The 25,958-nt window shown below is 37.9% G+C and overlaps 1 protein-coding gene across 1 annotated transcript; it reads right to left on the bottom strand.

Moving 5' to 3' along the window:
• Positions 1-9,270: 9,270 nt before the first annotated feature.
• On the bottom strand, positions 9,271-16,058 carry MAP10 (microtubule associated protein 10). Its single transcript, XM_007445501.4, has one exon. It carries the CDS (start codon positions 15,781-15,783, stop codon positions 13,231-13,233), a length of 2,553 nt encoding a protein of 850 aa, XP_007445563.3. The 5' UTR covers positions 15,784-16,058; the 3' UTR covers positions 9,271-13,230.
• Between the last annotated feature and the right edge of the window lie 9,900 nt (positions 16,059-25,958).

The following is a 25,958-nucleotide window of genomic DNA, read 5'->3' as shown; positions in this document are numbered from 1 at the left end:
GAAATTTCAATTAAGTTTTATTAGCATATCTGCAAATGATGAATCCCTTATGAAACTTTGTTGCAAGCCAATTGATTACAGATACTTTCTTTCTTTCTTTGTGATCCTTCTATGCTATCAGAAAGAAATAGTTTAGACAGTTCTTGTGTTTCCTCAGAAAGTCCCATATGGCAGGAAAAATGGAAAAGTTGTACAGTACTGTGAAATGCATATTACAGTGATACAGCTGATGTGTAAATAATCTCTTTGGTTTGTCAAAGGAACACAAAGATTGCTTTTGCAAACCTTCCAACTGAATAATTACATTTGGGGACAGTATATTCAGGTTTGCCTGGCTATTTCTGCTTGTTGATTTTTTTTACCAATAAAGAGAGCATGGATGCAGCTTCTCCTGTTGGATACTGGAGATTGTCGTGGAAGTTCAGCACATCAGGAGGATACCAAATAAGGAAGACTAGCATAAATGATAACACAGAGAGGCAGCTCTTAACCTCTCAGCTAAGAAACATGTATTTCTTTTCATAAAACATCATCTTTGAAACTTGAGAAAGATTCTAATTATTTAAAATATTTATTGCACCCATTTAAAGGCAAAAATCTTTCAGGGCAGCTGAAGCAATATAACTACCCATAATAAAAATCTAGTAATAAACATTAATAAAACCGACAAAACCAGCTGTTAAAATATTGCATGATGGTATCACAATCAGATAGAATTGCCACTAAAACATGGAGCTTCAGAGTCCTTTAGATATCCTTTTATAAAAGCTTGGTTTTGCATTACTCAAAAGCAAAAACCAGAGTACCAGGAGTCTCACCAAAGAGTTCATTCCATAAATCGTATACCTTGATCTTTGTAGCACTTTTCTTCCCCTCCTGCCGTGAACTCATACAGCACATGGAGCACAAGCAGCAGATGAGAATGTATGGGAAATGTTGATATCTATCACTGGAACTGCTCTCCCCTGATTTTGGACAGGTGAATATAGATCTGCTCTGATAACTTTGCCAAGAGTTGGTCAGAAGTATCTGTCTGACTGAAAATCCAAAGTTGTTCTCAAGAACAGATCAGTGAGACTCAATACTGCAAACACTTGAATGTTGACATAATGTGAAATCTTTTCACCAGAAAGGGAAATAACTATCACAGAGCTGCACCAAGCCAATTTTGTGCAATGGGGTTCAAATGTCAAACTGTTCTGTTAGCAAACTTATTCTAACATTATTACATTTTTCAGTTTCTCCTCACAAGATTTCATTTCTAGTCCTTTGATTATCCTTGTTGCCCTTTGCTGAACCCATTCCATTTTTTATGTATGTACCTGTAAAGTATGAGGCCCAGGACTGGACAAGACCCACTTTCCATGATTTGAAAGCTATATTTCTGCCGATGCAGCCAAAAAAATATATTTGCCTTTTTTGCAACCACATTGCATTGCTGATTTATACTGTATGTGTAACCTACTATTATTCCAAGTTCTTTTTCATATATTCTATTACCAGGCAAGGTATCCTTTATCCTTTAATTATGCATTTCATTTCTATTTCTTAACTGAAGAACTTTGCATTCATGTCTGTTAAATTTAATCTGTTATTCTCTGCACACTGTCTTAACCTAACAAGACCTTTTTTGAATTTTCCCTTTGTCTTCTAGGATGTCTTCTATTTCTATTTTCTAGATATCCTACACATTTTTGTGTCATTAGGAATCTGATAAGCATTCCCACCACCTTTTCAACTATCATATAAGGCCTAGGATTCAACCTTGTGGCATACCACTTGATGCTTTTCTCTAGTTGACAAGGAACAATTAATAAAAACTCTTTGATTAAGATTTTTGAGCTAAAATGGATTCACCTGTCACGCCATCCACCCCATACTTAACTTGCTTACTAATCAGAATGTCATGGGATACTTTGTTCAATGCTTTGCTGAAATCACAATATACAGAGTGTACCAAAAGTCAGGCTCCATAGACAGTGTATTATATAAATTACATAAAATGTTTGAATTAGTTGCCATTTTTTTCTAAATACTTTCTTATTCTTTTGATGCATGACCTTTGAACCATCCTAAGTACACTGACATTTTCTCTGATGTTCACAAATTGTAATATGATGGTCTCCTTTAGACAGTCTATTGGCTTATGTAGACTGACTTTTGGTACACCCAGTATATAAGGTCTGCATTATTCCCACAAACTCCTAAGGACAGACAGAGCCAGTTTGGTCTAGCGGTTAAGGCACCAGGCTAGAAAGCAGGAGGCTGTGAGTTCTAGTCCCACCTTAGGCATGAAAGCCGCCTGGGTGACTTTGGGCCAGTCGCTCTCTCTCAGCCCAACTCACCTCACAGGGTTGTTGTTGTGGGGAAAATAGGAGGAGGAAGGCATATTAGGTATGTTCACCACCTTGAGTTATTTATAAAAATAATAAAGGCAGGATAAAAAAATATATATAAAAAAGGAAGTTTTCCAATAAAAATGACATAAGATTAGGTTGGCAAGAACAGTTCTTGACACATCAATAATAATAATTTCTGGTACGCACTACCTTATTTTCAAGATGCTCACAATTCAGTTGTTTTGTGATACATTTTAGAATCCCTCAAGCTATTGATGTCAGACTGATTGGTTTGTACTTCCTTGGGTCTTCCTTCCCTACCTTTTAAAGATAAAAACATTTGCCCTCTTCCCGTCATGAGGCATTTCACCCATTCTCCAAAAAATATTTTTTAAAAAGTAATTCACAGAAATAAAGTCAGTCCATCAGCAAGTTCCTTCAGTATCTCAGGATCAATTCTTCTGGGCCTAGAAACGTTCTCATTCAAAATAAACAGGTATTCCCTCACTTACATTTTTATCAAGTCTCAAGCTTCAGTCCTGCCCCTTTATCCTTCTCTCCACAGTTGCCTGATAAAACACATATGGTCTTCTCAGAGAAGACTGAGTGAAAACATAGTTTACCCTTTTCATTGTTACCTATCACATTTGTTCCCTTCACTGAGCAGCTTGTGTACATTTTTTTCCTCTTCTTTTTTTTTCTTCTTTCCTTTTTTTATCTCAAGAAGCTCTCTTTGTTGTTCTTGGCACCTTTCACCAGCCTTAGCTCATTCTGAGCTTCAGTTTTCCTGACATCTCTTTAGTTGAGGACTACTTTTATATACTCTTTGTTAATGACCTGCCCCTCTTTTCACCTCCTATATCCTATTTTTTTTTCAGATAGTTTATAAAAAGTGCTTCTAATCTCCCTGTCTAACCAGGTAAGATTTTGGATAAGCTTATCATAACTTGACCCTCCCATTTAATATAGAAAAGACCACTCCCTTTCAAGACAATTGATTTACTTACATACCTTGTGCCTTCATGTTGTTTATTGTATGCAGCTTTCATTCCATTTAATCTGACAGTCTTAACAATAGGCTTCAAGTGCTGGTTTACAATTGAAACATCCATTCACGAATGCTCTGTAAAATATTGGAAATCATCAGCATTTTGAAAACATTGAACCCCAATCCTGGAAAATTTCTCCCAACAGATTCACACAGATGTTGAACAACAACAGTGGTTGATATTGCCCTGAAGATTATCATGTCCCTCTCTAATGGGTGAAAACAGTATTATCAATAATAAAAACCACTGAGATTTTTCAACAAAATTCACTGAAGAACCAGATATATCTTTGCTTCCTGCTGAAGTTAAATTAAATTATTACATAAGAGTACAGTATTGTGAAAGGAAAATAAAACTCCAAAGATTATTTAATCAGTGTATGGAAAATAATATTTAGAATTTTGCACTATCTATCAGTTAATTAATAGGAAGGTACCCAAAATCATTCTGTGGATTCATGAGAAAGACCAAAGTGAACCAAACATTGGATTGATTGATTGATTGATTGATTGATTGATTATGTGCCAACAAGTCATTTTCAACTCCTAGAAGCTACATACTGTAGATAGATTTTCTCCAAAATGTTGGGTGGCTCTGTACATTTTAACATATGATAAACATCAGATGCTCCATGATTCTTATAAAACTGCATTTCTTCATAATTGTCCAGTTCTATTATTTGGACTAACAACCATGCTGCAAAGGAATGTTTTGAGTTCCGTTAATAATTTGGGCTCATCTTTACATCTTTCCAACTGTGGCATGAAGTTGCTTCACTAAACATTTTAAAGGACAATGCTCTTCTGATATTGCCTTAGTCTCAATCCCAGTGAAGTCAGCTTAGAGTTATATTTAGCAGCTCCAGATTTAAACTAGCATTTTCCCTTTTCTTTCAACACAATTTTTGCTGTGGACACAATTCAGGACACTTCCCAGCAATGTGGCTGATGACACAATCAGGATGGGCAATTCTGGACAGTTGCAGGCACAACCCTCTTCTCTGATCACAAAGCCATTGTGGACTGGATTGCAGGAGAGACCAGGCACTTTCTTCCACAAAGGCATCTGTCCATCTAATGCTTGACTGACACTATGGAAGGTGGTGATCAAGCATTCTATGGACTCTCTATATACACAGGTTAACACTTTTCTGAAAGGGTGCTAGGTCTGTTTTTTAAACCTGGACATAGCACTCTTTGAAATAATACTAGACTTACAGTATGTTTAAAAACAGGGCAGGCACTCTCTAGAGAAAGTGCTAGTCCTATACTGCACAGAAGATCTGAATAAAACAGACCGTTCTGTATTGGTAAGTCTGCCTAAAGTGTGATCTCTATTGTGGCCATGAAATCTGCATCTTAGGTTCAATTTCAACATTACAGATTGAATAAATTAGTCACTAACTATTATTACAATGTTTCAGTCTACTAATTCTATCTATCTATCTATCTATCTATCTATCTATCTATCTATCTATCTATCTATCTATCATTACATATAATTAATAATTATATGTAATTACCCAATTATATATCTCTGCCCCTGATGAATTAAGTGATGCTGTGAATGTCTTATCCTGGTGCCTGAAGGCTGTGAGGGTCTGGGAACAACAGGCTTCAGCTGAACCCTGGCAAGACTGAGTGGCTTTAAGTTTTGGGCCCTGCCATTTCTAGGACTATGCCACCTTTGGTGCTGGATGGGGTTGCATTGCCCGAGACAGACCCATTGCACAATCTGGGGGTCCTCCTGGACTCACAACTCCTGCCTGAAGAGCAAGTAGCAATTGTGGCTAGGAGGGCCTTTGCACAGCTTTGGGTTGTGTGCCAGTTGTGCCTGTTCCTAGATCAGGAGGCTCTGCTCATGGTCACTCATGCCCTAGTCATCTCCTGATTGGACTACTGTAATGCACTCTACATGGGGCTGCCCTTGAAGAGTATCCGGAAGCTTCAGCTGGTGCAAAATGCAGTGGTGCAGGCAGTTATGTGTGCCTCTAGAACAGCACCTTACACCTCTGTTCTGCAAGCTGCATTGGTTGCCAGTCTGCTTCTGGGTCCTATTCAAGGTGCTGGTTTTGACTTTTAAAGCCTTTCATGGCATGAGGCTGGGTTATCTGAGAGACCATCTCTCCCCAATTATATCTGCCTGTCCCATCAGATCTGGCAGAAGAGGCATGCTGCAGGTCCTGTCTGTTAGGGAACTACATTTGGTGGGTCCCAGGAGGCAGGCCTTCTCTGCCATGGTGCCCATCTTATGGAACATTCTCCCCCCCCCCCCAAAATGACGTTAGTTCCATCTCTACTGATTTTCCAGAAGTCCCTCAAGACCTGGCTATGTCAATAGGCCTGGGGTTCCCAGAGGACTGGTGAGATGAGGTGGCTCCATTATTGCTGTTAACATCTATTCTCCCTCATGCCTTGTTTTTAAATTTTTTTCATAATGACTGTTTTTTATATGTTTACTCTTTATAACTTTGTTGTACACCACCCAAAGTTACTTTTCGTGAGATGGGTGGTCACATAAATTTGATATAAATTAGACAGAGAGAGAGAGAGAGAGAGAGAGAGAGAGAGAAAGTAGGCAGTAGTTGTCACTTTTCCTACATTAGAACTGAATGCAAGAATTAAATTTTGTATGTGTTTTCCTTCTTTCAACAAACAAGTCATTAAACAAACATGTGGGAAAATGGATAATGTTTCTCAAATGTGGAAGTTTGCCATAACGATTTTCCAACTGTTATACAGAAAAGACAAACTCATTTAAAAAACCTAAAACTTCACTCAGCAATGCTCATTTTGATATTTTCCTGTCATCTGCAAGCCAAGTGATTCTTGGTGCCCTGTGGGTGACCCATAGATGCCCCATCAAATGGTTGCATCAACAGCAACATTTCAAATTCAGGAAGAAGAACCTGTATGCAAACAAAGAATGAAGACCCTCTCTCAACCTTTAGGTTCTAAATGAAGGGAAAGCACAGCAAACATGGGAAGCTATCTAGGCCAGGGTTAATTATTTGTGATTGTTTGTTATATAGCACCACATCCTTCAGCAGCAGACAATATTTTATAGCCAAAGAGTTGAAAGAAAGACTGAAAAAGAGTTATTTTTCCAGTCTTTTAGTAAAGGAATTTTGTGGATGCTATAGAACTATCACTCAGAAGGGCAGGACTAAAATTTTCAACCTTTGAGAGAACATTCTTTGGGGTTATTGTTTTAGTAACATAACCATGCTAAGCCTACTGGATGTTTAACATGCCTATTTTAGTGCTTATTTTTAAAAATAGCAACCCTCTCCTAACAACACTCAACCTACAGTACTAAAAATGGCACGATCTCTGAAGGCTTGAGCTAAGACTGCGAGGTCATAGGTGGCCACCATGGGCCTCACTGAGAGGCAAGGGGGGGGGGGCAAATGATGAAAAGTTCATGACAACGTCATCACACATTTGCACCAGATCTCAAGGCACAAGTACATCATGGCAGCATTTGTGTGATGAAGTTGTCTACGTGTGTCATCATTTTGGCATCATCATATTCTGCTGCAGGTTATGCTGTTGGCCACCCTGATTTATATTATAAAAATTAAAAATAATATTGCTTACCTGTAAGAGCATATTTTGTGACAGTAACATAAACACATAAACAATAGAGTATCAATCTTGAATCTTGAAAAAGTTGTAATTATTAAAACCTACCATTTTCTCTGGGAAAAAAAAATCCAATTCTATAAACGTCAAACAATATAATGCTGCCAATTTGTAAATCAAATATAATATGACCTTCAACAACAAATAAGCATATGCTGAAATTACTTTAGCACATGGAAGTTAAAGTAATTATGCTACATTGCTTACGGCTTGCTACATTATTGTTGCATATTTCGTTTCTTGTAAAATTTTGTTTTAATCTTGTCTTTGCCTCTCATATCTTCTAGAGCTGAATGCAGTTTTAAATACAATTTCTATAATTGAATACATTTTTTATTCTGAATTGTGGCCAAAAGCAACTGTAATTGCAGATGATAGCAAGAAGCTTTCTCCACCAGGATGTGTGATATATTACGCAGAAAAGGACAATTAGTTACAAGTGCTTTTCTTACAAATCCAAGCATGGACTGAAAAGATTGAACTTTCAGACACCCAATTGCAGCAACTGAAGAACAGATATTTTGCAGCTAATTCTAATAAGGCCCAACCCCATGGACCATTTGCAAAATATTCTTTGAGTAGCAATAAGGTTCAGTCTATGGTTATGCAAATGAAAACTCTGTGGCCAATCAATGATGTAATGCAACTGTTAAAGTATTACTTGTGAATAAAAATAGCTCTAAGCAAATTGTATTAATAAATACATCTATAATGGTGTATAACACCAATTAAAAAGAGAAGTTTAAAGCCACCTTATTTATAGGTTACTTTAAAATGCAGGGAGGCCACTTCTGGCCCATAACCCAGTTATGCTTTGGTGTACCTCTTCATTCGCCACTGAAATGTGGTGGCATGTGTTGCCATCAACTTTCAGAGGCAAGCATACTGCTGAATTTTGATGGCAAATTTGGAGTGACATGAAAGAGAGAAAGAAAGTTGACAAATGAAAAACATTTAACATGATACACATTTGTAGTAAGTTAAACTTCAGAAATATTGGACATTTGTAAAAAAGGGAAGGATAAATGAGAGAATGCTGTCCTGCCTATTAAGGCTTTCATGCCTGTCCCCAGATCTCTTGAAAACCATAGTTGGCCACTGACAAAAGTGGAATGGTGTGTGTGTGTGTGTGTGTGTGTGTGAGAAAGAGAGAGAGAGAGAGAGAGAGAGAGAGAGAGAGAATTTATTCATCCATTTTCCTGGTTCCACCCACATTTTAGGTGTGACTTTTAACAGAATGCAAATGCTCAACATGATCATGACCCCAAAATACTGCACATTCATTCTTTAAAAAGTCCATTTAAGTAAAAAAAAAAATCATGAAGTCATGGGAGAAATTTCTTCCTTCTTTTTCTTTGTTAATTAAAAAAGTAACTTGGTAACTGTATCCTGTTTGCGACATCATAAAGACATTTTACAAATCATCACCATCACCATCATCATCATCTTGTTTCGGCATGACTTTAGTGTTTCCTCTAAAATTGTAGCAACTTTATTTACTTGCTGTTGTTCAACCCAACAAATGACAAGATGAACGCTAGTTCTTAGAAGTGCAGTCTTCTAAATTATCCTAACCCAAGTGCTGTAAAATTACTGTCCTCATTTAAGGAACACCCATGCTTTGGCAGCTCTAACTGTAAACTGTTTCTTAATTTGTACTGTTGCATTTGTGATGAAATACACCAGAAATTATTCTCTAAATGAATTGTAAGAATGTTCAAAATGGTTTTTAATACTGCATGATTATAAATACTGTACCATTTCTACTAATAAAATGTAGATTTTTTTTATTGGACATCAGCAAGATGAGAGTTTGTTATGTAACTGTGCTTAGGCCTATAAAATTCAGTGAGGCTCATTTAATTGTAATAAATGTGTGCTTTCACTTTTTCACTTTCATAGTGACAAAATGAATTAGGAATTAAGTATTCATTTCAAGTAGTCCTGGAAGTAGCCTTCCAATCTTCTGATTCTATCTGGCCTGGATGGCTCATGCACAGCTCACGTACTCTTTTATAAGAAATTGCTGTTTCAAAATTTTGGAATACAGTAGGAAAATTGATTCCAACAAGCAGTTTTGTTTAATTCTTAAAAACGGACCTAGTGGCAAATTATTTCTGAGAGGTGGGTAAGTCCTTCCTCCCTCTTTCCTTGGTGGCTTGGAGCCAGGCCAGGAGGTGATGTTTCAGCTCCTCCCATGAGAGAAAAGGCAAAAGGAAGACAACATTTACTGCTGGATTGAACTTTATTTACAGCCTGAGACCAAATAACAGTAACAGTGCAAGTTCAAAAATAAAATCAAAAAAGTACAGGGAATGGTACAAAAAAATGGAATGAAATAAGGTAAAATAGAATTACATATAACACCATGATGCCAAGATTTGTAGATAGCAGATTTATCGATCCATGGAAGACAAAATGGAGCTTCTCCATCCTCTTTGGAAAAACTCACCTGAGAGGGGAATCTTCTCACCCCTGACTGGCTCTTTAATGCTTGACTCAGGCATTGGATCTGGGAGCAATAGGATCCATTGGATGAGTTGTCCTCAGCATGGGGTCCATATATCTAAGTTTTAATGTCCTTTTTATGAAGTGGTTTTATTGGATTTATTACTGTACTGTTCTTTAATGATGGACACTGCCCCTTCTGAACTGCTGGAGCAGCATCCTGGGCTTTGGAAATGAGTTTTTTATTTCAAAACTTACAAGAAATCTACTTTGAAACTCAGACTACATTTTAAAAAACCGGTTCTCACTCTGAAATGTGACTCACTGTGGAGCCACAGGAGACAGTTCAAAGGCTGCATACAACTCTAGGTCTTCAGGTTACCTCAGAACTATAGTGAAACGTTTCGTGTATGCAAAACCTCAGAACATCTCAAAGGGGACACATATTTTTTCATAGAACAGTGCACCTTCATCACCGCAACACCTTTGTGAAATAGACTGGGCAGTGACTTTCACAGCATAAGAGTGGACTTTTATCCACTCCTAGTCCAACATCTTAAATGCTCCATCAGACTAGAGACAGGATCTGTCTTCAATTGTGGTTTAGATTGTTTTTAAAATGCCATATTTGGGGGATCAAAGCACTCAATCAGTTTTCTCTGGATTATACACCCCCACCCCCCAACACAGGAACTGGGAATTACAGAAACTCTGCAGAATGTCAGAATAGCCAAGGGGTACAACTAAACACTTGATGAAAAGTATTTATTTTGCATGGTTGTAATGTAGTCTGAAATGCTTTTATATTTGGAATCTTGGATCCTAACTTGAGTTCTGTTATTGACAGAGGGATTTTCTGCCTAATCTTTTTACCAACAATCCTTTAAACTCTCCCAGAATTCTTTATACAAGTGTGAGGTTTCACAGAGTGGAACAAAAACATTTAAATAAGTAATGCCACTTGGTTCATAGCACAATGTATGTGCTCACAAGATAGCAGAACCACCAGCAAGTCATTTTAACTTTTTAATAAAGTAAATTCAATAATGTATCAAATATCACTGTTTTTCCTTAGTTAAAAAACCCCAAGAAATATGAACTTTCTTAACATTAAAAAATATTGTTCACCATGGAAATGAACTGGATTGGAAGAACACATTATGTAACACCACAGAGCAAAACTTTCTTAAAACTGCTCTATGAATGGATTTTATACAAAAGGCCAAACACAAATAGGAAGGTTTGACTTCTATCTGTAATGAAAAGGGATAACTCTGTATAGATGTCCAGATCCTTGTTTGCTTAAATAGGTCTGTACAGAATCTTAAATTATAAATGAAAATGCCATCTCAAAAACTTTTTAATACACAGAAGCAGTTACCTGTCCTCTGGTTTGGTTTTTCAAGTGTGGAGTAGCAAAGGAAAGCACTATAGAGCTATACCCTCTCCTTATTTAGCAACTGCAATCCATTCCTTAAATCAGGAGCAAAATGGTTGCTAAGTGAACACGACTGAGAGAGAGAGAGATGCTGCAAAGGTCACTGGTTGCTGTCACCTCATTTAGATAAAGTTGTCTTGTACAGCTATACCAGTGTAACTCTCACTCTAGCATGCATTGTTGTCAGGAGCATGAAATTTGGTTCTAAGTGCACGCTTGGTCAGAAAATTATTTTCTAAAAAAATTACCGCTGTATTTGCAAACAGTTGCTAAATGAGGGAGCTGCTAAATGAGGAGTGGCTGTGCTTATATCATAATCTGGAAATTGGTAGCTATAGCCAGCATTAATTCATTATTTCAGTGCAAGTGAATTCTTACATGCAATTATTCACAAATTTGTCTCTTGGCACACCAGAAATCATTACAGCAGGAAAAAAGCCAATTCTGCCATACAGCAGTAGATACCACAATGAAATGGTTGGAAGTCAAAATGGGAAGAACTTTTCCAATGTCATCCATACTCCATGATGGTTGCACCTTAGTAGCTCAGGTACAGAATATAGGGTTATCATATTGTTCAGCCTTTCAGTTTAAAAAACAAAAGCAGAGCAATAATTGGGAAGGTGTGAGAAACAGCAAGGTGTTACAATCCTTGCTCTTACCAAAGGCTTGATCTAATCACTGTCCCAACAGTGCTTTTTTCAGGACCAATGTGTATATCTAGTTGCCTCTTCAAAAGAAACAAAGGAACAATTTTTTTACATGAATTATAGACAATACATTATCACCCTCTTACTACCTGAGTTAACTACATATGCCACGAACTAGCTAATCACTCTAAACTGCTTTTTTATCTATATCCTGAGAAGACATTTTTTAAAAGGTTCTCTTTTTTTGTATCAAAAATGTTTCTGGCCAGAAAGCCAAAACTCAGACATGCCTAGCAACAATTCATACATTCCTTCTTAATGAGAACTCCAGCACTCTTTATAGTACTGGCATTGAGTAGAGATCCCCTTTACATACATGAAGTAGACACTTCATTTAGTTGCTTTTACTTGGATATGGACTTATCTGCATGCATGGCATGGCAAAGTAAGTTAATGCATCAAGAGGAAAGACTTATCCCATTTTTCTGGAAGTTGATTCAATTAACCTGGGAATGTTAACCTGCATGTTTAATCACTAGCAGATACAAATGTGTATGTCTACTATTGATTTTCACTGACGTTTGTGTGATTTTAATAGATAACATGCTATGCCATTTTTACACCTGCTATCAAAAAAGGAAAACTCAATTTTCTTTAAAGCTAATGAATATATATGATATAGGGCTTTTTTCACTGCTTTTTAAAAACATTTCCTAAGTTTCAAATATTACTAGCATATATTTTGGGAATGCATGCCTCCCTTCAGACATTATTTAAAAAGAGTATCTGCAGACATAACATTCCATATATAGGGTTCAATCCCTCTCCACCCAATGTATTGTGCAAATTAACAATAGGTGGAATTACCTGAAAGTAATGCAAACTGAAGACACAATGATTAATACAAAGTACTAACAAAAACAGGAAGAAGTATGTTGGGATTTTTTTTTTAATTATGAGGTAAAACTTAAAATTAATCTGTTATGACGACAGGTTAGAATTAATAACGTTATAGGAAAAGGAACTCTGTTAACATCTAACTGGGTATTGCAATTGAAGTAGTAGCATTTTTCAAAAAATATTTTGAAAATTTGCTTCTTATTTTTGTGGAAACCTTGGGTTTTTAAAGTATGCGTTTTATTGCACAATTCATACTTCACTGATAGCTATAATTCTCTTAAAACTGTGTACAAACACAAATTGGTTTGCTTAAGTATTATTCTCTTCAATAGCATATAATCAACTATAGTTTACATGTTTTCTAGGGTTTTTTTTTTTTTGCTTATTTTTAGTTTTGAAAGAAAAATTAAGATATAAACTACAAATTGGAAAACTACTTTAGGCACACTCAATCGTTTCCTATGCTCAATTGGAACAAATTTTTATATGAACTGGAGTCCTTTATGTCATATGAAAACTGCACCTGAATTTCAGAGGCAGCTAATCACAGAATGAGGATTAAGGGAGGGAGCTAAAATTTAAAAAAACAACCAGCTGTTCGGAGCTAGGCCTATAGTCCGAGTTGTGCATTAAACTGAAAAATATCTGTGCATCCGTTACTTATCAAGCAAAACCTATACTTGTAAAAAAATCAAAATGACTTTAAAATGTTTTCTTATTTAAAATTAAGACATTTTCACTTTGATTTTGCCATTATTATTGTTACATTGTGTATCCTGGAAGCTTGTTTATTACTAGTTCACTGATATGTTTACATTGATTTGTAATATCCATCATTCCAAAGCCATCCTCTTTTTCTATGTCGGGTGCTTTGCTTTCTTCTAGCCCACTAAGTTCAAGATCAGACACATTGGAGGGCAAATAAGAGCTAACTTGAGATGTCCTTACAGAGTGGCTCTTTTCCACAGATGACCGACTTTTTGCTATGTTACAATTTGTATCAGGGTATACTTGTTTGTCCTCAAAAGTCTGTGTAACTTTCCTCTTTTCCTTTTCATGAACTGTAAGTTGGTCCCTTAAAGTTCTTGCAAGAGAATCATCATCAAATTTGTTCAATCCAATACCTAATTTTTTTTCATTAGATTTTAAATCATATGTCTTTTTAAGTGTCTGAACAGGAGATATAGCTGAAGGTATTGGATGAAGAGGTGAAATACATTTAGCAGGAAGACTTCTGGAATTTTTAGAATTAGAGTCAATGCCAGACTGACTGTGATCTGAGTTTATAGGTAAAGGTTCAGGGCTGCTCACTGGAGCTTCCAAGCTTGTGCCACAACTGTCAACACTGGTGAAATCTTCTGAATAGGCTGCATTTTCAGAATTAACAACTATGCTATCTGAATTCTTACGTGCATGACTCTTTTCAAAGTTGTTGATTTGTCTATCTTTATATAAATATGAAATATTACAATCATAACATTGCACACATTTTTCTATCTCTGTGTCTGTTGGGTTTTCAAGGGCTTCAGTATTCTGTAAAAAGACTCTTGGCAGATGAACTTCCAAGCTTTTTTCTTTATAACTAGAATCAACAATTTCAGATGAGCACTTTCCTTTTGCATTGTCTCTAGTCTTCACACCACTGGCTCCAACTTTTCTGAGAATACGAGAGCTTATTTTTTTTGTGGCCATAGGGCTATTTCTTTCAGCACTGCTTTGTATTAAAGTCTCAACATTTTCATTAATTTGAGCATTTTGATCAGGGATGCTTTTTTCATCACATTGCCCAGAAGACTTTGGATGACAGTCAAGGGAGCCTTGGAATATTTTTCTTTTGGCTAAAGAGCTTTTACCTTTTTTTTCAAAAGATACGTCACCAAGTTTTTTTCTACGATGTTCTCTCTTTTCATGAACTTTCAACACACCTGGATTGGATCGCTGAAGACGAAGCCTTAGTGTATTTGTCAGCCCATAAGTAAGCTTCCTTCTAGGGGGAGAATTTTCTTTGGTATTTGTCTTTTCAGGGCTTACAGGTCTTTCAAAGTATACTGGTTTTGTAAATGTTTTGCCAGGACAGATAGGAGACATGCCTTTTAAATGATCTGGGCGATTTCTTTTTAATTTAGGACTAGGTGATCTTCCTCTCTCTTTGCGGTGTGGGCTGTTTTTCTTATCGTCCCGGCAGGCGCACAGATTCTTGCCGTTAGAGGGTGGTGTTTTTGTACCTTCTTCTGCATTTTGGTAGAGCCATGCCAACTGAGGATGCACAGTAGATGGTCCTGGTGGCAGGGGCTGGCTATTTAGCAAGGAGAGTTCCACCAACAAAGCATTCAGTAGAGGCAGCTGACTTAAAGTCTGCCTGAGTTCCTTAGAGCTACCCAGTGAGCTGGATAAAGGTGAAGAAGCCTCCTCAGCACTAGTTACAGGCTCCTCCTTAACAACAGGCAACGAAGTTCTTTCTTTGGGAAGTGAATCTTGAGCGGCCACTATTATCACTCTTGCAGCAGATTTAGGGCTGGGGCAGCGTTTTTCAGTTTGATGGCTGTAATACATTGGAGGGGGACAAAAAGCATTTGTGTCGATCTCCAGCTCTCCAGAGATTTCCTCCCCGCTGGAGCTACTGGAAAACGGCTCTGGCTCGGTGCCAGGGCTGCTTAGGGACCCCTGGCTGCCACCACTTGGGGCAGGGTCCTGGTCCTCCTCTCCCTCTGAGATGAACTCCAGACTGAGCCTCCGCGCCGCCACTTTGCCCGGCGGGGAAGCGAGCTGCTGGTGCCGCTGGTCTCCAGCGAGGGCTTTGTCCGCCGCCGCCCCTGGCTCGAAGTCCTCCAGGCCCGAGGAGCCCAGGCTGTTGAGGCGATAGCTCAGTTCCAGCTCCCCCACCGTTTCTCCCATCAGGTCCCGCAGCGGGAAGTGGCCCCTTCCACTTCCCGGCCCGGAGCCCAGCAACACCTCCTCGGCGGCGGCCGCCAGGGAGACGCAGGACGAGCCGAGCAGGCGGGCGGGCCCCGGGTTGGGCGGCAGTGCCAGCAGCAGCGCGTGGAGCGGGGAGCGACGCAAGAGGCCCTTCAGAGCGTCCGGCCGCAGCCTGAAGAGGCACGACTTGCCCCGCCCGAAGGGCACCACCGGGCCCGGCGCGGCCTGCGGGGCGCGGACCAGGAGGGTCGGGAAGTCCAACAGCCGGAGGGCCACGGCCGGCCGGAAGGGGCCACTGGCGGGCAGCGGCGTCGGCAGCAGCTGTGGCTCCACGCGCGCCGACTCCACCAGCAGCTCCAGCGAGAACAGATGCTCCCCGCAGCCGTCGCCTCCCTCCATACTACCCCGGTGGGAGGGCGCCCCCGATGGCCTCTCAAGGCAGGAACGCTGGTTCTCGCGAGACTAAAGCCGAGCCTCCGTGTATAAGCACGGGCGCAGCCTCCGTGTATAATGATCGCTATGGAAGCGGCGGCCCTCCGTTGTCTAGCGACTGCTTGCCGTCGCTGCCGCAAAGGCGTCTGGGAATGCGAGCGCCTCGTGCGGGAGCGGAACGGGACGGCAGGAGAGCCGCTGGCGGGAGGAGGCTGCTGCAGAGCGTCTCCGAATGGCGGTGGCTGCCTTCAGGGTGAAGGGTTGGGGTGCAGTTGCCCGAGGAGACGTGGACCCGAGTATAGCCTTGACCACAGCTAATACTGTACTGCCCTGCCGGGTTGACGGTCTCTGGAGCGCTGACGATTCGTGAAAGCTGCCAGTGCTGACTTTTATTAGGTTCTAGAGTCCAAGAATACTGAACCAGGCAAGATAATCAAGTTTATTATAGCCCTTAGGCCAGATACAGTCTGTATAGCAAGATAATAAAATAAATGCCCTTTAAAAAGAAGGAGCGGTTTAAGACACGTCTTATAATGTTGAAGCGTCGGGGATCTGTAGACATACGGAGTCCTCTTGGGTAGGAAAGGGGTTCGGTTGTACGAAGGAGTCTTCCCATTTCGGCTGCGGAATAGAATTGAACTGTTCAAATTCGGTTTTGTTTTTAATTATTTATATACCGAGTGATAATTAAAAGGGTACTTCTCGCATTTTTATTGTTTAAAACTTACTGCGTTATTCTCATTTTTTTCCTGCTGTGTGCAGAACACTCGACAGTGGGCAGAAATAGAAATCTAGCTGAAAAATGAATTTATTTGTACATATATCTCATGCTTTTCCCTTGGAAATTTAAAGGTCTCTATGCATGAAAGTCTCTTCTCATTTTATCGTCACAACAACCCTATGAGACAGATTAGGCTGCAAGGTAGTGATTAACTTAAAGTCACCCACTTGATTAATGGGTTCATGAACTGGGTTTCCTCACTCATTATGTCACCTTAATCATTATAATACTCTTCTAAATGATGTGCATAATCCAGGCAAATTTAAATACTTTAATTTGGAGAATTGAAAATTGAACATGTGATCACCGCTATCTGGTTAAGATAAATAAAATGAACATTTAGCTTTGCTTTAATTGTACCCAATATTTGTGCTTTTTTTATGCAAGCTTGCTTGTATCAATGATCATTAGAGTTGATAATTAAATTTTTATACTGGTATATCTATACACATGTACCCAAAGGGTGCTGAAAATGGATGAGGGTGCAGGAGTGGCTACATTTTTTTTCCATACTGGATAACACACTTTAGGAAGGATACAGAGAAACTGGAATAGATTCAGAAAATGGCACAGTGGATGATTGGGAACCAGTAATTAAGTCTTATGAAGGGAGATGAAAGAATCTGGCTATGTTTTGCATTGAGAAAAGATCACTGAAGTGGGATATAAAATCACTCTTCAAAGACCTGGAAAGATGTCATATAAAAGATCAAGGTCTGTTCTCTTCTTTCAGAAATTAAGATACAGGAAGACACATTCTAATTAAGTGTTACAAATGTTTAAAAAAATCCCAATGGTAAGAGCAGCTGACAGTGGAATCAATTACAGAGAGAGGTGGTAGGCCCTCCAAAGACCATTATTGTATCTCTGATATTTTAATTTAGATTCCTGCCCTGGGCAGGGGATTGGCCTCAGTGACCTAAATGGCCTCTCAAGCTCTACAATTCTAAATTTTGTGTTTTTAACTATTGTTAATTGTCAGAACTTTTAAAGATTTTAAATTTTTGCAAAGAAGTTTTGTAATAATAACAAATATATCAATTACTATACAAACCTGAACATAACATTTTTATGTTTTATTGATTTCATTTTAATTTCTTTGTCTGTTGTGAGTCGCCCAGAGTCATTGAGGGTCTGGTGGCAAACAAATTTAATAGATGATGATGATGATGATGATGATGATGATGATTACATATTCAGTTTCTAGCACTACTAAACCAATGATTGCAGAGTTTGCTTTTTTTCTTTTCATAATTTTTTATTTTCTGATAAGCAAAAGGTCAATGATGGCAAAGTACAAGAGGGTTATAAATAGAAAATGGCAAGGTATGGATTCTTATAAAACTTTCAGTGAAGTAGGGCAATTGCAAAATAAAAAATTGTCTAGAAGTACTATCAAATTATTTCACTTCTACTTTAAAATCAACTCTCGTTTTCTGAGAACATAAGCTTTCACAATGAAAAGTGAATTTATTAATCATTGGTGCAGAGAAATGCTGAAAAGCATTATTAAATTGTTCCAAGCATTAAATAATAAGAATGGAAATTATCGTTATTCCAGAACACATCTTCCTTCAAATTCACCGATCTGATTGCTTTTGGGGCTTCATCCAGGACTTTTAAGCATTTGGGGTTAGAATGATTTGGAGTGAATTATTCACTTATGGTAGACAGAAAGATTGCTTTTCTCAGCAAAAATAATCCAAATCGTAACTGGTACATTTGAACCAGTGTACCAGTTATGATTTGGATTATTTTTGTTTAATGGGATTAACTGAATTTATCTCAGTTCGGATCTCAGCAGTAATAACAATTTTTAGAACTCTGCAAAGCTTTGAAGAGGTGCTGTACTGTGCTTTGCTTAATGTTTGATTGAAGCATCTCTTAGTAGCTGCTTCACCATGCAATGTGACTCCCTAACCCCATCCAAAGCAAAGCAGCTTTGTTGTCTTGCATCAGTGTCTGTTGTGATGCAGGTCTGATAGCCAGAAGAGGATTCTGTGCGTGTGCTGTACATGCACGGATGCCTCTTCTAACTCTTCCAGCCAGATACTAGATCTATTAGATGAATCTTCATCAAAGTAAATTGCATTATCTCCTTGTTTCAGTGAGACACAGTGTTATCATCTCTCACTTATCTTAATAGTTTCACTGAAGCAGGTCTTTAGTTCGGAAAAATGCAAAGCATCTGCTCTGCAACTGAGATGAAGTCCCTCTGCTCCTTAAGAGGGGATTGAGGCCCCATGGAAATGAGCAGATATTTTTTCCCTCAATATAGATCTCTCTTTTCCAGTAATGAGATATTGTAGCCATATTAATATTTACCTGTATAATATTTAAAGTATGAAAAATTGAGATTGGTTACCATGTAGAATATGAACTATAATGTATTGAGTATAGTATGGTTTCAGGAAAGCCAGTAAGAGCCAGATACATTCCATCTTAAATTAATCTCCAAACATATTTGTTGATTTTTGAAATTTGCATTTTAACAAAATATTTGTATGGATACATTAAATTACTGAAAATAAGGATGAAAGTATCTGAATTCAGATGCCTCTATATTGTTTTAACCTTGTCATAAATACAATATGTTAAAAATAGTTTCAATGAACTAAAGGTCAATATTTAAAAAACAAACTTCAAAGGGATTATTTTGCAAAAAAATTATATGTTTTAGAATATCAATGTCCTTCTATTGGACTATAGCCTGATCACCTTTTTTCCCCTGTGTTAATATCTCGGCTCCAGAATGCCATTCAAACAGATTTGCATTGGAGTTGCTTATTTCTACACATATATGTACTTAACTGTTTCTCCACAAAATTTGCATGATGAACTATAAACAGATTTGGGTAAAACTCATTTGCTAGTAAAAAAAGTAAATATTTACTTATATCACTAATTCACATATTTGTTTTCTTCAAATCATGACAGAACACATAGAGAAGGAAGTTCCAGATAATCTGCTTTATTGGAGTAGAGGCACATAACTCATGGGCTATATGCAGCCCCATAGAGATTTGAGTGCCACTACTCAAGGTATCATTGGATTTCTATTGAAATGGTGCCAATATGCCACCCAGATTTGGTCCATGCCAGGAAGGGATACTAAGTGCTAATGAGTTCTGCTATTGCTACACCACTCCTGCTTTTCTATGCCTTCACACTGTACCACTTCTTCCCTGCTTCTGCTGCCCCATTCAATCCTGTCTATTGTCCAGCCCTTCCTACTGCAATTTCTTCCTTTCCTCTCAACTGAGATCTTTGCCGTTAGCTTTGTATGTGCGTGTGTTTTTTTTTTTTCCCTTTCACATTCCTTTTTGCTCCAAACTCACTCCTTGTCTGAGTTCCTTTCTTAGTTTCTTTTCCTGAACACTGAAGGGGGAGGAGGAAGAAGATTGGGCTTCTAACATCTCCAAACAACTCTGCAGGTCAAGTGCTAGTTCACCAGTGTTTTGGCAAACCATATTCTGGGCTATTACATACCGAGCAAATAAAAATGAATTAAATATTAACTGTTCTAAATTTTGATTGTTAAAAATAATAATTGTTTTAAACGTATTAAACGTATATTTAATTTTTAAAACTTATTTTCTTTGCGGGAATGCTGTTCTATAATGGATAGGGAGAAATCCCATCTCAGGAGTTTCAGACACAAAAGATTTAAAGGAAAATTTAAATATAATCTGTCAATCAAACCTGAACCTGTCATTCTGGATAGTTGACAGACTATCAGAACCCAGGAAAAATCAAACTTTAAGGAAACAATCAGAAGAATGAAAATTCCCTCTAAAGTGGATTTCAGAAAAATGAAAGAGATACTCAGGTTTGCCTGTGTTGTACCTTCTGTCTCACTGAGGGGAATGGAGCAGCTCTTGTCTAGCTGGCACAAAGATAGGTAAGCAAAGCCCCAATTCCTAGGGATTCTGGAATTGGAGAAACAGGAAAAATAGAGCAATTTAAGGAACAGTGGAGGTAGGTGTGAGATTAGAATGTTGGATTTATTTTGTGGAACAATCTATTACCCTGTATCAGATGTCCTCCTTATTCTGTATATGCATTTCTGACCTGAAGGGTAGCCACCTGAAAGAAACCTACTGAAATTAGTTCAGGTATTCTTTTCATTATCTTTTATCTCTTTGTCTTTTGCTCTCATTTATTTAGTAATATAATTTATTATCTACATAATAAAAGGCTTGAATTACTTTACTGGATCAGTCCATTCACTCGGAGTAGACTTTAATTTTAGCACCTTCCCCGTTAGGTTAAGCTTCTGAAAAAAAGAGGAGTTGCTACTTCCTCAGCAGTTAAACTAGTTCAGAGAGGGAATTTCTCTGGAGTAAAGTGGATGGTGGCAGCATACCAAATGAATTCTCCTCAGGAATATGGGAGGGTGTAGTAAGAGGATTGTGGGTGAAGGATGTAGAGACAGTCCTTATGGATGCCAGGAAGCCCTGTCCATCACATCTGTATTTATGTATGTGTGGGTACACATGCAAACACATGCTCATTACACCCATAGATCCCTAGCACGCCACTCAAAGGCCAGTGCCTCCTTGGTGTAAACAAAGTTGCCCATCACTACTTTACATCTGAATTCTAAATGTGTATCTTTAAAATTCAGTCTTCCTCTTTTTACTAGGAGCTACTTTCTGGTGTGTATCCTTACAACTACATAGTTAGCACAATAAATGAGAGACTCCTGAAACAGGGGACCAGCTTTGTATTCTCTGCAATGTACTACTAGGTTGTTCCCAGTTATACAGGAAATGCCTATGCTAAATAAACACTTGAGGTCTCTGAACCTCTGCAAGGTGTGTCAGGTGCAATGATTAAGGGCTTCAAATTATGTTCAGTATGATGGACTTCAGATTATGCTCAGAATTTCATATTGCCCAGGTCAACAATCTTCATGCAGCACTGCTGCTTTTCTCCTATCTTACATATGGGAAGCTATGACCTCCACACATGAATGTGAAAGCTTGTTGCTTTAACTGTTATGAATACTTAGATACACATTTGCACATGGCTCCAATTTACATTTATACTCTAATACATGTGGGCAGAAGATTACTTCCATGTATTGGTACCTTCACTCATATACAATGCTTGTCTTACATGAATTTTGAAAAGGACCAGAGACAGACTTTTCTTATCCCACAAATTCTAGGACAGAACATTGGCTGTAAAGACAGAGCATGAAGAGGATGATCAGCAGCAAGGTGGATAGACTTGGTTACAGTGGTGGTGAGTGCCCTGTAGAAAGATCAAATTAGATACAGATTGTCATGGAGAAAATCTATGTAGTCATTAAGAGTTGACACTGAGTTGATGGCATATAATCCAAATAATCCTGAAATTTGCTTGATCTGACACCCACTTAACAAAAATACATTTCTTTGTGTTATCATTTCTAAAGAAATAAATGTAAGTATATACTGTTTCCTTGGATTGTGCAAAGCCTCAAAGGGCTGCCTTGCTTCAATGCTCTGCAAAATGAAGTGGAGTTTGGTATTTCCCAAATGCTTGGAATTACGTTGACCTAATTCAAGGTAGCTCTGCTCAGTCTTATTGTTTCCCTAGGCTGGGAAGTCCAAGAGAACTCATTGTTCCCTGCTTCCTATTCTGTCATTCACAACTGGCTCCCTTGTTCGAACAATAGCATAATGTGTTCAACTTTCCCTTCCTGGTTTAAATACGTTACTCATTCCATGTAATAGCAGGACTGACAGGATCTTCCCCTCAATTTTAGGAAGTTGATAGCTTGTAGCTAATTGCAATTTTCGTCTTAAAGAGAAAAAAGAAAAATGCAAACAATTGTTCACAAATCAAGCTCATCTTGAACTAGGCCAGTACAGCAGAAGATTCGTAATTGTCCGGGGGGGGGTGCGTGCGGGGGGGACGACAGCTAATTATGTATGAGACAGGACAATAAATTAAGAAACTCATCTACTGCACCTATTCTGCAAATGGAAAAGTACTACAAACAGCAAATCTTAAAGATTTCATTTCATTCAAAAGCATTGCCTGATGACTTTGAAGTCATCTGAATGGTATGCAAATTAGATTAAGTAAACTTAATAGCTGCCTAGATTACAGATGTTTTTACTTTTTTTTTCTTTGCTGTGGGGAAGATCAAGAGGAGCAGAGAGTTGCCAGGTCATGTTGATAAGGCGTGTTGCAAAACCTTTTAACTTTGAGTATTGTAATAATATTTAATGCAAAATATTGCATTTTGTCCACCTTCCAGTATATAGCTATAGTAAGCAATAAAAAATAGCATTCTTCCTCATGAAAGAATCTGCTTTAATGGTTCTGACTGGTATTAGAATTCTATTTTAATCAATCAATTCTATGTTCACCAATATGTAGTACCCAGTATAACATAATTTGCAAAACTGTAATTTTTGTAATAGTTTGCACTGAATGAACTCCATTTTTAACCTGTCGTAAATAAAATGTGCATATTTCTCTTTGGTAATCATGCTAAATATTTTACCTCGGTGCATAGTATGTTAATGCTAGAAAACTTTGTAAGTTATCAGGCCTACCCTAGAATGAAGCCAGCTAGTGCCAATTTCTTCAAGCTATTTAGTCCTTCCTGGAATGAGCTTTATTCCTGGACTCCATCCTTTAACCAACAAAAGATAATTACTGTCTCTAGGCAGGGATGAATTTGAGCCAAGGCTTTCCAGAATTCACATCCTGGTTCTCTAGCAATCCTCGCACCTAGAGTAAGTACATCACACTTTGCATATGTCCCACAGACTGTCTTTTTTTCAAACCCCAGAGATTTCATTGTCAAAATTCAGCTGCAAACCACCACATTTCCAACCACTTTTCAAAAGAAAGGGAATGAATGAATAAGTGAGTGAGCAAGGAAGCAAGCAAGCATACCCTTGGATAGGATTAACATGTGTAAGAAACTTTCTAAAAAGATCTTCCTGCCTTCTCAATACATTTAAGACTGGTCCCCAGCCATCACAAAATTGCTTACTCCTGATGGGAAGCAATTATAAAGAAAGAAAAACCCATTTCCTTTGCTATTAAAAGATAGCACTCAGGGAGATATTACTTGGGGAATGTAAAGACATGGTTTTTAGGAAGATTCCACACCTTGCATTTCTTTTTAAACAGTGTCTACAGTTCCAAGATCACAGATAATAAATGATAAATGCCTCTTTAAGAATGTCATCCACTTTCATTTCCCTAAAATAAACTGCTGAAACAGCTACCCCCCAGCACACAATCACTTAAAACAAAAAAGCTTCCATGTTGCTTAATTTCTTTAAGCAATCCAGCCACTTCTTGATATATACAATAATTTTTCTGAGTATAAAAACCAATCCAAGACTTTTTTCTGTTTAAAACCAAGGATGAAATTAGGGCTGTGCATAGCATTCAAAAGAACTCCATCCCAAATTCTTCATATAAAATCTAATAGGTTTAGCAATTTAATTTTATGTTAACATTGGTGATAGGGTAGCATTCTTTACCACATCTTTGTTAGAGATCAGAACAAAACTCTGGAACATTTGTTAGTCACTAAATAAAGAGAAATATATTAATTTAAATGTGGTTATACCAAAAACATGTTCATCTAATAGTGCCAAATCAGTGTTTTGCCAGTAAAAGGACAAGCTTAGTAGACTGAAAAGTTGGAATGAAAAATCTGAGTTGAAGTGCTGTCCCTTTGAAAGGTCACGTTTTGTTTTATGCAGCCTTCTCTGATCTGTAGACCTATAGACTTCCCTGACCTATAGACAATGTGCTTTATTTTATTGACCTTGTTTCTGCCCTGTAGTTTCTTCAGGCTTCTTATGAATGGTCCTGGTCCTGGTCCTGGTCTTGGTTCTGGTTCTGGTTCTGTTTTTGGTTTTTTGTTCTTGTTCTTGTTCTTGTTCTTGTTTTTGTTTTTGTTTTTGTTTTTGTTCTTGTTTTTGTTTTTTTATTTTAGGACATCAGCTCTTCCTGGGATAATATTGGGAAAAAGAAATGAAAAAAGAATAGCACAATCTGATCACGGCTATGAAAATCCAGACAATCAGCAGATGACAGCATTCTGGATAGCCTGATTTTTGCAGTCCTGATCAGATAGCCTTAGGAAAGAATGCTTTCACAGCTTTTATGGACTTTTATGCATTTATAAACTTTCATTCTTTCCTTTTCAGCATAAGAGCAGTAGCTAGAAATTGAGCTTCTCAAGCATGGCTGTTAGAATCATTTGATTTAAATAAATCTCAGGGCTATTTAAGGAGAGAATTCTTCAGTGTGAAAAAGTGTTTGTCAAATATAATGAATTCCTTATAGATAACTGACAGTGTCTCTGTTTTCCCTTCATTGTTTCTATACCTGTATTATGTTTTACTCCAGTAAACGTCCAATCCAGCAAATGATTATATGTTCAGGTTAGTTATATGTTCAGGTTCAGGTTTTAACATGTGATAATCAGATCCCTTATGTGCATCTGGTCTGAATATATAATTGTAGAAATTTTTATGAATGAAAGATATAATCCAGGACTAGATACTGTGGCCAGCTTCATGTGGTACAGAATTCAAACTTTCATTATGTATATTAGGGTTAATGAGCTAGAAGGAAGTTAAAAGGCACAACAGGAAAAAGGGAAGAAAAAGGAAAAAAAATGACTTCTCAAGAGAATGATTTCAATTCCTGCTCCAAGACAGACCCATCACAAATCAAAGTTCCATAGCTCAATTCACAGCAAGCAAAAAATAAATACAAAACATCCTAATCCACATCCATCTAACTAGTTCAGAGCTTGTTGTATAATTCCCTGATCTCCAATCTGGATTGGGGCTTCTTTTCTTATCTTGCTTTCAGCCACTTCCAGGGGAAGTGGACAAAGATGGGAACAGTGACAAAAGGTGAAAGCAAAATGGAGCCAGGCCCTTCCTCTTTTTCACAGCCTGCTTGAGAGGGGAAATTCCCATTCCTGATTGATTTCTCAGAGTTTAATTTTTGCTGGCTTTGAATGTTTCTACCCATTTATCTGGAGGGACAAGTCTACTTTTTCCTTTAATTCTTTTCATATTTCAGCCTCTCGGGAAGAGATTTGTCCTCCCCCACCAAATTCATTACAATATTTTATAGGCCATGCTGGAAATCGCAAAGGGGCAAACTGCAGTTAAAAAGCAGGTATTGATATCTGCACTGAAAATTTCTTCTCAGCCTTGGACAGGTTCAGAAAGCAAATTAAGGAAACAGATGAGCTTTAATGAACAACTAAAAAATAGCATAAATTGGATAAGAGTATGTGTTTACTATGTGTTTGAGCATCAAGTTGTGGAACTTTGTCTAGATAAGCCATGATAACCTTTGTCTAGATAAGAACTTT

Source organism: Python bivittatus, unplaced genomic scaffold (assembly GCF_059951505.1).
Source record: "Python bivittatus isolate LINGU-HERP-01145 unplaced genomic scaffold, Pbiv_v1 ctg000020_np1212, whole genome shotgun sequence".
Classification (NCBI taxonomy): domain Eukaryota; kingdom Metazoa; phylum Chordata; class Lepidosauria; order Squamata; family Pythonidae; genus Python; species Python bivittatus.
Note: the sequence above shows the minus strand (reverse complement) of the source record. Positions and strands in the feature narration are given on the sequence as shown.